Source organism: Chiloscyllium plagiosum, unplaced genomic scaffold (assembly GCF_037043375.1).
Source record: "Chiloscyllium plagiosum isolate Xiang-an unplaced genomic scaffold, Cpla_swu_hap1 HiC_scaffold_10, whole genome shotgun sequence".
Classification (NCBI taxonomy): domain Eukaryota; kingdom Metazoa; phylum Chordata; class Chondrichthyes; order Orectolobiformes; family Hemiscylliidae; genus Chiloscyllium; species Chiloscyllium plagiosum.
The window spans coordinates 83503818-83516180 of NW_028270148.1; the positions used below are offsets into that span (position 1 = coordinate 83503818).

At 41.5% G+C, this 12363-nt stretch overlaps 1 protein-coding gene across 6 annotated transcripts in view; it reads right to left on the bottom strand.

The window, feature by feature from the left end:
* The window catches only part of senp6a (SUMO specific peptidase 6a), a 169613-nt gene extending 165180 nt beyond the window's left edge, over window positions 1–4433 (bottom strand). For 4 of the 6 annotated variants that reach the window (XM_087991503.1, XM_043696248.2, XM_043696246.2 and 1 more), the window contains exon 1: window positions 4297–4432. In XM_087991503.1, coding sequence (XP_087847629.1) covers window positions 4297–4327 — 31 coding nt within the window. In that variant the 5' untranslated portion in view covers window positions 4328–4432. Of the gene's footprint in view, window positions 1–4296 lie in introns of all 6 variants that reach the window. The other 2 variants (XR_015758485.1, XM_043696247.2) reach the window with 1 other exon arrangement.
* Between the last annotated feature and the right edge of the window lie 7930 nt (window positions 4434–12363).

The following is a 12363-nucleotide window of genomic DNA, read 5'->3' on the forward strand; positions in this document are numbered from 1 at the left end:
AACCTAGCCAAGATCCTCGTTCTTGTTGTTGCCTCTAAAATCCAGATCTACCTATCTTAGGAATTTCTTTAATGAACACCTGCAATCAAATTTCCCCCAATAGCACAAGTTTTTTTTTAAGCAAAGTTATAAATGAAATCCTCGTTGACAGTGAAAAAGGATAAACAACCCTTTCTCACTCTTTCTGCAGCTTCTGATGTTCTTGATCATGAAATTCCACTCCAGCACCTACACCATTGTGCAGCTAGGTGAGATGCTCTTGCCTGCTTTCATTTGTACTTATCTTGTTATTGCCAGAGAATTACCTACAATGGCTTCACTTCTCACTCATGCACCCCGTTGCCCTTCAATGAAGGAATCTGGGTGGTCTGTTTTTCCCCCCAAGCTATTGGTACCCAGTTCTATCTCTCCTATATCTTTCCATGCTATCTTGCTGCTTATCCAACAACCAATATTGAATGACTGGAATTTCCTCTATTTAAATATTTAGCAAATAAACTATGTTCTGTGGTTCCCGTAACTATTTCCTTTACACCACTGCCACCTCTAACCCTGGCAACTGACTGGACTGTTCACAATCATGATATCCACACAAATTCAAAGTGAGCTTTCTACCACACATTAACAGGACTACTTATTTCCAACTTTCCAAAGCTTTTACAATTTGCTTCAAATCATTATTTACACCTTTATAATCTACAGACTAGATTGTACCACAATAATCCTTGCTGGTCTCTTGCATCCCATTCTCATATACTTGAGTTCTTTCAAAATTCTGCTAGTGTCCCCTAAATCATAAGTCCTAGTCACTCATCTCCTCTATGCTCATTGATCTATATCGCTCCACAGCTTCCAACCACTTCAGTATTTCCTATTTTAATCACGCCACCAGTGCCAGCTATGTCTTCAGTTGTTTGAACCTGAGCTCTAGAATTCCATCCACTTTTTTTTCCTCCTTAAGACACTCAAATCTACTATCTTGACCAACTTTTTGGCAATCGAGCTGAATACCTTATTAGCCGGCTTGGTGTTCAATTTTGTTCCTTTGCGTTCCTTGAAAATCCCTTAGGATGCCTTATTACTTTAAAGCTGATTTATAGAAGATTTTCATAGAATCCCTACAGGAATCCAGAACACCCGGAAAAACAACCCATGCAGACATGGACAAAAATCCACATAGACAGTCACCTGAGGGTGGAAATGAACGTGGGTCCCTAACATTGAGACAGCAATGCTGCCCCTAGTTGGTTATTGTTGAATTGATGTGTAGATAACATCCACTAAATATAGTAGTTTTAATTCTATCACAATAGAGAGAAAATTATGCCAGTAATCTATCCAACTTTTGAATTTGTAGTAATTTAAGTGACTCACGGGTAATTTTCTCTTTCCACGTGATTGTGCACAGTTTGTCAGTTACAACACAGCAACATTAGAGCTTTCAAGATCAGCAGTAAAGTTAAAAAAATAGGGTGCGAGATGATGCCAATCCTCTTTGGCGCATTCTCCATATTGCAATTGTACACTTCTGGCAATTCAAGTGAGGGCATACAGCTACACACCAGAGATTATGGTACCCTGTTTAACTAGGCAAGTTCATGGCAAAACCCAACTGCATAAAGTACTAGTCCATGCATTGCTGTTTGAAGATTAGCTGTGACATTAGCAGTTTGTCCAGAAATGCAAGGACCTTAGACTGACAATCAGCGTTACAGAGACAAAGGTATGTGCCAGGATATAGAAACTTCATCTTCCACTAGCATTTTCACATATTTTGAATCAACAATTACCAGTAACTAATTTCTTGATGCTGAAATCAACAACAGGGGGATAAGAGCTGAAAAATGCGTTGCTGGAAAAGCGGAGCAGATCAGGCAGCATCCAAGGAGCAGGAGAATCGACGTTTTGGGCATAAGCCTTTCTTCAGGAATGAGGAGGGTGTACCAAGCAGGCTAAGATAAAAGGTAGGGAGGGGGGACTTGGGGGAGGGGCATTGGGAATGCGATAGGTGGAAGGAGGTTAAGGTGAGGGTGATAGGCCAGAGAGGGGGTGGGGGCGGAGAGGTCAGGAAGAAGATTGCAGGTCAAGAAGGCGGTGCTGAGTCCGAGGGGTGGGACTTAGACAAGGTGGGGGGAGGGGAAATGAGAAAGCTGGAGAAATCTGCATTCATCCCTCGTGGTTGGAGGGTTCCTAGGCGGAAGATGAGGCGCTCTTCCTCCAGGCATCGGGTTGCCAGGGTCTGGCGATGGAGGAGGCCAAGGACCTCCTCTCCCATATCAGCATTCTGGAAAGACCACTCCCTCCGCGACTCTCTCGTCAGGTCCACACCCCCCATCAACTCAACCTCCACTCCCGGCACCTTTCCCTGCAACCGCAAGAAATGCAAAACTTGCGCCCACACCTCCCCCCCTCACTTCCCTCCAAGGCCCCAAGGGATCCCTCCCTATCCATCACAAATTCACCTGCACCTCCACACACATCATTTACTGCATCCGCTGCACCCGATGTGGCCTCCTCTACATTGAGAAGACTTGCAGAACGTTTCAGAGAACACCTCTGGGACACCCGCACCAACCAACCCAACCACTCCGTGGCTGAACACTTTAACTCCCCCTCCCACTCCGCCAAGGACATGCAGGTTCTTGGACTCCTCCATCGCCAGTTGCAGTGGGAGAGGGACTCCCTGAGATTCTTGTAGAGAGAGGAGGAAAACTTCTTCAAGGCAGGCATCCTTGCAAGAGGATTCGCAGTAGGGTTAAAATTAACGAGGTAAAAACAATGACTGCAGATGCTGGAAACCAGATTCTGGATCAGTGGTGCTGGAAGAGCACAGCAATTCAGGCAGCATCCGACGAGCAGCAACTCCCAGGTACTCTATGCTACTTTCTCCCCACCCCCACCCTCCTCTAGCTTATCTCTCCATGCTTCAGGCTCTCTGCCTTTATTCCTGATTAAGGGCTTTTGCCCAAAACATCGATTTTGCTGCTCGTCGGATGCTGCCTGAATTGCTGTGCTCTTCCAGCACCACTGATCCAGAACAATGCACGATAAGTCATTCCTGACTGGATTGTTTGTGTTTGGGAAGGCCATAGAAAAAGCAGAGGACCAATGCAATGACCAGGTACTGGAAGCAGGATCTCAAAATTGATGAACAATTTGTATCAGCACTGGAAGGGATTATACGAGTGCCAGTTTCTACTGCCTAAAACAAACAAATTTAATTTCACAAGCTGCATCCACCCAGGCACAATCTATCGTCTCCTGAGATGGCTTATTGCTAGTTAACATAATGTAGATTTTGTTCAGCACACTTTTTCTAATAGCAAAAACAAGTGCAAAGCCAAAACATTTTACATAACACACCATAAATACACAGAAAATGAGAGAGGGAAGATAGGCAAGAGTAAAAACATCATTTATTCAGCACCCTACTGAAATGAATTTGACAAAAATGGACTCAAACTTAAAATGATTTGTACATTTATCCCAATCCCAAAATTGAAGAACTTTGAGACCCAAGGTCGAACTCAAATTGTTAGTAGTGACTATATATGTGAACAGTCGCATGGGAAGGTGGAGAAACAACTGGGACACTTATTTACCTTACTCAGTACAATAAAAGTATGTTTTAACCCAACATGGATCAATGACAGTTGTCGCCAAAAGTACATAGCAATAAAAGGCCAACTAAAAGGCCAGCTAAACAAAACAAAATTTAAATGTTTTCCAGTGAAACTGCTTTAAATACCTTATCTCATCCTTTCACTGCAATATCTGGATTAACTCGGACGACAGGTGCTTAAATTGAAATGTCAACATAGTACAAGTAAACTAGAAAGATATTTCAAAAGCTGGAGGACTTCTACCTTGTTGGAGATGGTAAAATTTTGAACTATTATTCCACATATTTGTACACCGTGAGATTACGATTACGTTTACGACGACGTTTAGCAGAAGTAAAATCAAAGCTTTAGAATATAAAACACGTACTTAACAACAGGAATAGAAATGATAACAGTTGTGTGTCGCTGCTACTTCTAATACTTCACTTCCGTACTTTTTTGTTTAAAGTTGACCTACAGACAGAACAGTTTTAAATGCAGGTTTCTGTCACTTCTGTGGGCCTACATCATCTAGAACAAGCCTTTAAATCAACACATACACTGAAACCAATTACCCTGCCCTTTAAGGCGCACACAATTTGTGCAAAAGCCAGGTCTTTTCTTTTCCTTCAGCGATAACAAACAAACCGACATTACTCTCTCCAATAACCGATAGCCGGTGACGCTAGCTCACCTTCCAAAAGTAGGCTTCTCCTTCCCGCCATTTTTATTTTCAGTCCTTTGTGGCCTCCGGCCCAGCGGTACCGGCGGAGCACGGACTGCACAACATCAGCTCGGCCATGTCAGTGCGCACAGTCTGGGGGGAGGGGGAGGGGGAGGAAGGAGACACCAGGCCGGAACCAACCAATCCGGAACTCAACAGCCGGCACCGGATCTCCCGGGAACCTAGCAGCTCTGGCCCTGCCTACATCTAATGATACTCCGCTGCCAGCGACCCTGTCTAGTGTTTGATGTGTGTTGTAAATTTTTGTACGTAAAAACAATTAAAAAGTTAGTACTCTCGATTTTTCCCAACGTATGTTTCAGGAATGGTATGCATTTATCTGTATTGAACAAAAACATTGTGTGGCATATCTAGGGTCTGTAGATTTTCAGTGGTTTGTATTCCTCTAGCAGTTTTTTGTTTCACTCTCCAACTCAATCGCTAGGCTGTGCCTATCTCTTGCATGAGTGACTGTATGCATATTTAGAATTTTTCAAACAGTCATGTGATTTTTGCAAGGTTTGTAGCTCAGGTTGAGGTTTAGGGTGTAGGATTGCTCGCTGAGCTGTAGGTTTGATATCCAGACGTTTCATTACCTGGCTAGGTAACATCATCAATGACGTTAAAAATCACACAACACCAGGTTATAGTCCAACAGGTTTAATTGGAAGCACACTAGCTTTCGGAGCGACGCTCCTTCATCAGGTGATTGTGTACACCCCAGTCCAACACTGGCATCTCCAAATCATCATCACTGACGACCTCCAAGTGAAGCGAAGCTGTTGTCTCCTGCTTTTTATTTACATGTTTGTCCTGGATGGGGTTCCTGGGGTTTGTGGTGATGTTTGAGAGGAGAAAGATACCATTAGCATTTTTCTAATCCAATGGAATCTTTCCAGTATTCAGGAAATTTTGAAATATTATAAATCAATGCTACCACTTCCTTTAAAACACTGGGATCGAGACTATCAGGCCCTGACTTGTCTGCCTTTAATTACAATAGTTTGCTCTGTAGTTCTTTCCCTAGTTACTGTAATTGTTTTATGTTCCTTCTTTTCTGTAACCTTTGCATTACCTGTTGCTATGGGGATCATACTGGTATCCTACAATGTGTGAAACTTAAGGCAAAACATTAATTTAGGCTCTCTGCCATTCTGTGTTTCCCATTATTATCTACACAGTCTCATCCTCTGAAGAACCAACATTCAGCTACTCATCCTTTTTTATATACTTATAGAAGCTTTTGGTAATCTGTTTTATTTTGATCTAGCTTCCTTTCATTAATTTACCTTCTGTTTATTTTATTATCTTTATTTTGGTAACCCTCTGGTCTTTAAACGTTTCCCACTACTCCAAACTGACTCTGACCTTTGGTATGTCTAAGTTCTAATTTTCATATTACCTTTAATGTCCTTGCTTATAGCCATGCATGTTTTCCCTCTCGCAATCTTTCTTCCACTCTGGAATATATTTTAGTTGACAGAAATTGAATATCTGCTTAAATATCTGTCACTGTTCGTCAACTGTCTTCCCTTTTAGTTGTCTGTCAAGACCATTAAATCTGCCCTCACACCTATGTAAATACCTTTGTTTAACACCTGAATACTATTGTGGGTCTGAGGCTTCTCATCCTCAAACTGAACTTAAAATTCCAGCATGCTGTGGTTTCTCTTCCCTAAGGGATCCTTTACTAGGAGATCATTAATTAATCCCATCTTATTACATAATACTAAATCCAAAATAGCCTGCTCCCCTGTTGGTTCTCCCACTAAAAATGTTCCAAAAAACAAACTCAAATACACTATAAAATCTCCCTTGAGGCTACCCTTGCAATTTAATTAATCTAGTCTGTATGCGTACTAAAATCACCCATAATTATTGTCACACCTTTCTTATGAGCCTTCAATATTGTCTTGTTTATACTGTGTCCTGCTGTGGAACTACAGTATTGTTAGGAGACCTATAATACTCCCACCAGGGACTTCTTTTCTGTGCTATTTTTTTATTTCTGATTCCACATTTTGATCTCCTGTGCCAAAATAAATCACAGGAGAGCACTGATCCTATCCTTTACTAACAATGCTACACCACCTCCTTTCTTTTTTTTGAAACACTAAATACCTTTGGATATTCAACTCCCAGACCTGGTCTTCCTGTAAACTTATCTCGGTAACTGCCACTAATTCATACCTGTTTGCCTTTAATTGCTCTGTACATTCATTAATTTTATTCTGCGCACTTTTGCACATTCAGATACAAAGCATCAAAGATTGCTGTATTATCAATCTTCCCCAATATTGCATGATTCTTTGGTGAAATATGATGTTTCCACACTCAGTCTCTTCCTTTCATTTTCTGTAAACAATCAGCCTCATCACTAACTTGCACTCCTGCCTTCTCCTTACAGTTTAAATTTTCCATACAATTGACATCTCCCATCTCCACTATTTGGTTTAAAGCCCTATCTGCAGACCTTGTTATGTGAATCACTAGAACTCTGGTCCCAGCATGATTCAAGTGGAGCCTGACCGAGTGGAACAGTTCCATTTTTCCCCAGTACTGTTGCCAATGTCCTATGAAATCAAACCCATTTCTCCCACACCAATCTTTGAGCAATGCAATCAGCTCTTTAGTCTCATTGACCCTGTGCCAATTAACTTCTACCTCAGATAGTAATCTGGAGATTATTACCTTTGTGGTTCTGCACCTCACTGCTTATATTCCATCAGCAGAACCTCTCTCCTTGTTCTGCCTATATTGTTGGTACCTACAAGGACCCCAACAATGAATCTTTCCCCTCCCAGTCCACATTCGTCTGCAGTACAGATGGAATATCCTTAACCCTGGCACCACATATCTTGGGACTATCAATCCTGGCTAACTCAGAGACTTGAGTGATGTAATTTTGTTAAGGGGAAGTCATATTTGACCAATTCGGAGGTGTTGCCTTTTTGTAAGATGAACAAGGGCAAGACTTGCACAGTAAATAGTAGGGCCCTGGGGAGTATTGTAGAATAGAAAGACCTAGGGGTTCAGATATGTAGTTCATTGAAATTTGTGTCAAAAGTAGAGAATGACAAAGAAGGTATTTGCTTGCCTTCATTGCTCAGATCTTTGAATATAGGAGTTGGGAATCATGCTGAGGTTGTACAAGGTGTTGGTGAGGCCACATTTGAGGTATTGTGTACATTTCTGGTCACCCTGCTATAGGAAGGATATTACTAAATTAGAGAGGGTGCAGTAAAGAGTTACAGGGATGTTACTGGGATTGGACGGTTTGTGTTATAAAGGAGAGGCTGGATGAGCTGCGATTCATTTCACTGGAGTGTACAGAGTTTAAGGGATGACCTTACAGAGGTTTATAAAATCATGAAGGGCATAGACTAAGTGAGTAGCAAAGGTCTTTTCCATAGGATTTGTGAGTTCAAAACTAGAGCTCCTAATTTGAAGGGGAGAGTGTTTTAAAAAATTCTCAAGGTCAGGTTCGTAGGAGAGTAGTCTGACACAGAACAAACGACCAAGAGGCGAGTCTGCTAGAATATGAGCATTTTATTCCCCGCAGCGTCGCCACAACCAGGTCTCATACTTACAACGGGTCTGGCTTATACTCACTCTACATGTTACCGGAACTGGGAGCCGTCAGTTCTCGTAGAGCGGTTGCCAACAACCCACGCTCGGCGGTTAAACGTAACCCCGGAGCAGACTCACCGAACTGGAGACTTTTCCAGCTGATATACTCTTTTCCAGATATAAACATTCATGTGAACAGCAGAGCAAGGCTAAAAAACACATTCCATTCTGGTTACATACAGATAAGAAGATTCACACGGGGAGGTGTGTAATAAGATTCACACGGGACTAAGCAACACCTCCATTCCGGTTAGATTCACACATGTATTGGGACATAATTTTTAACCGTTTCACCACATTCCACTGCTTGGCCCAATACATGTGTTACATTATGATTCACACATGTATTGGGACATAATTTTACACCACATTCCACTGCTTGGCCCAATACATGTGTTACATTATGCTTAATTCAGTTCAATTCGTTTCAGTTAATTTCAGTTCAGTCAATTCAGTGTAGTTCAATTCAGCTCAGTTCAGGTCTGTTCAGTTCAATTCAATTGTGTTCAATTCAGTTCCGTCCATTTCAATTCAATTTAGCTCAGTTCCATTTTGTTCCGTTCAATTTGATTCACTTCAGTTCCACTCAGTTCAGTTCAGTTCAATCCCATTCAATTCTGTTAACTCCGCTTCAGCTTTTTGGACATGCCCACATCCTCCGCTGTACCCCAGGCAAGGGGTTCTTCGGCAGGACTGGGATCCTCTCAAGGGTGGACAGCAGCGACCCTGGGGTTCCTCCGGTCGCCCCCCACCATTTCTCAAACAAACTGCCACGTCATGCCACGGTCCATGCCATCCCGGGATGGTCGGGACCTCCACAGTTTGTTCTTCTGGTTTCTTAGTCTTTTTCCAAAACATTGTTCTGTATCAAAATCTCTCCTCAATTGCGATTGACCCTGCTCGCAGCGCCAAATGTTTTAAAAAATTCTCAAGGTCAGGTTCGTAGGAGAGTAGTCTGACACAGAACAAACGACCAAGAGGCGAGTCTGCTAGAATATGAGCATTTTATTCCCCGCAGCGTCGCCACAACCAGGTCTCATACTTACAACGGGTCTGGCTTATACTCACTCTACATGTTACCGGAACTGGGAGCCGTCAGTTCTCGTAGAGCGGTTGCCAACAACCCACGCTCGGCGGTTAAACGTAACCCCGGAGCAGACTCACCGAACTGGAGACTTTTCCAGCTGATATACTCTTTTCCAGATATAAACATTCATGTGAACAGCAGAGCAAGGCTAAAAAACACATTCCATTCTGGTTACATACAGATAAGAAGATTCACACGGGGAGGTGTGTAATAAGATTCACACGGGACTAAGCAACACCTCCATTCCGGTTAGATTCACACATGTATTGGGACATAATTTTTAACCGTTTCACCACAGAGAGGAGAAAGATTTCATATAGAGGGTGAAACGTTTTCATGTAGAGGATGCTTCATATGTGGAATGAACTTTCACAGAAAGCGGTAGATGCAGGTACAGTTACAACATTTAAAAAAACATCTGTAAAGGTACATGAATGGAAAGATTTAGAAGGCTATGGGCCAAGTGCAGGCAAATGGAATTTAGTTTGGGAAACTTGGTCACTATGGTCAAGTTGGACCAAAGGGTCTGATTCCATGCTGTATGACTTGATGACTATAACTTGATTGAATTTTTCAAAGAGGTAGCCAAGTGTGTAGATGAGAGCAATGCATTTGATGTAGTCTATTTGGACTTCAGTAAAGTTTTTGATAAGGTCACACTGATAGCAAAGTCAAGAGGCTATGGGATCCAAGGAGATTTGGCTAGTTGGATTCAGAAGTGGCTGAGTAGCAAAAAGCAAAGAGTGATGGTTGAAGGGTGTTTTTCTTTGACTGGAAGTCTGTGTCCAGAGGGGGTCTGCAGGAAATAGTATTGGGATCTTCCCTGTTTGTGGTGTATATAAATGATTTAATCTTGAATATAGGGAGGTTGTTCAGTAAGTTTGTGAATGATACAAAAATTGATGGGATGATAAATAAACTAGAATATTGTGTGCAGTTCTAGAATCCACACAGAAGAATGTTATTGCACTGGAAAAGGTGCAGAGGAGATTTACCAGTACATTGCCCAGGCTGGAGAGTTTTAGATATCAAGGGAGAATGGACAGACTGAGATTGGCTTCCTTGAAGCACAGGAGATTGAGGGGGGCATGATTGATATGTATAAACTTATGAGGAGCACAAATAGGGTATACAGGAAGAAACCTTTCCTCTTGGTGGAGGGATCAATGACTAGGGTCTGGCCCTTCCACATCGAGCCATGAATAACAAATAATTCATTTGGTGAAGAGGCTGTGAACACCTCTATTCTCAATGAACAGTGGACCAATCATTTCAGTACACAAGATGAGACTGAAGCATGTAGACCCATTTTCAATGAGAAGCAAGTTGAGATCCACTCCATTACAGATGCTTCAAAGGTAACCCTATTTCCAATTTTTATAGGTATGTTTATTGCAAAAAGAAAATTTAAAATTTTTTTTACAAAATTACAAAAGTAATACAAACAACTATAAACATCAAAATTAAATAAATAAGAAAATAAATAATAATCAAAAAATAGGAGAAAGAAAAACCCAACTAACTTAACCCAATCTATCCTACGAACAACCAACACACAAAATAGAATATTATACATTACTAGCAATAAACAACAAAATAATTAAATAACTAGATACATGCTCAAAATGTTTTACAGAATAATTTCATTTTTTGGTGCACCATATTTGTGAGGAAGTCAAGAGGGATATATTCCATGACTAACCTGTGCCCATTCAAAGGTCCTGGAGGGCCTTCAGCTACCCAGTTCACGAAAATACTTTTCCTTGCACAAAAGGAAAGAATGGTAAATAATTTCCTCCCGTACACATCCAGGGAGGGAAAATCTGAAGAGCCCAAAAGCAGGGACACTGGATCCAATCTAATCTCCGTACCCAAGATCTCTGTCAAGGCATTCGCTGCTCTATCCCAATACCTGCGGATCTTATGGCATGTCCATAGACAGTACATGAGAATGCCAACTTCTGTTTTACATTTAGGACACATTGGGGATGCTCCTGCCTTGTATTTTGTGGGTCATTTAGGTGCTAATGAGCCCTGTGGAATATCTTTAATTGAATAGCCTGAGTTCTATTACAAATAGAGATCTATCTGGCATTTTCCCAGAAGTCCTCCCACATTTCTAATGAGACTTCCAACCCTAATTCTTGATTCCAGGTTTTAAATAATCATTCCATGTCCTTGGATACTTTATTATATTATGAGTGATAAAGAGTACTAACCGAGGGGGGCCCCTTCAGCCATAGCACTCTCCTTTCCCTATCCGATTTGTAGGGATTAATTATCAGTGCGGTCTTCTTTTGTATATAGTCTCGTATTTGGAAATACCGATAAAGGTCCCTGTTAGGCAATCCAAACTTCTGGTGCAACTGCTCAAAGGACATCATAAGCCCCCCATCGAACAGATCTCCCAAGTAGGAGATACCTCTAGACTTTCAAGTTTTAAATGTAGTATCTGTCACCCCTGCCTGAAATCCCGATGCTCCCATTATAGGAGTATGAGGGGAGGTTTTTTGCAGGTTACCCTTATCTTGTCGCATTATCCTCCAGGCTTTAATTGTATTTAATACAATCGGGTTTTTACAATAGTCCATAATAGCTCTCATCTTGTCCATAAATAAAAGATTGATGAGGGGATATTTTGCTTGGGAGGTCTAAATATCTAACCAGATTGATTGTGAGTCACAAGAGACCCAATCAGCTACATAGGATAATAAGGAGCTCAATTGATACCTCGTAAAATCTGGAAAGTCCACTCCTCCCCTTGCTTGTGGAAGCTGCAGCTTTTCTAATTTGATAAAGGGACCATCTATGATTCCAAATAAAGGAACCGAGCCAGCAGTAAAGCTTACCCAACACCTGTCTCAGTAGCATCAGAGGGAGCATTCTCAAAGATATAGAAAACGAGGTAGAATATTCATCTTAACTAGGCTACTCTGCCTAACCATGATATTGGAAGATCTCACCAGCTTTGAAGATCCTGTCTTATTTTCTCTAATAAGTGCATGAAATTAGCTTTATACAGCTGTCCAAATACTGGGGTGACAAAAATACCTAAGTACAGAAATCATTCTGTCCGGCAAATTGGATACACTGGCAAGACCTCCCATTGGCATGGCCTCAGATTTCATAAAATTGATTTTATAGCCTGAGAACATACCAAATAAATTGATCACTTGGATTAGATGGGGCATGGATATCAAAAGGTCACTTAAGAAGAGGAGGACATCTTCCGCATATAGAGTGATTTTATGTTTGCCCAATCTAACCCTCGGAGCCATTATGTTAGGGTCAGTTCATGTAGCTTCTGCCAGTGGTTCAAT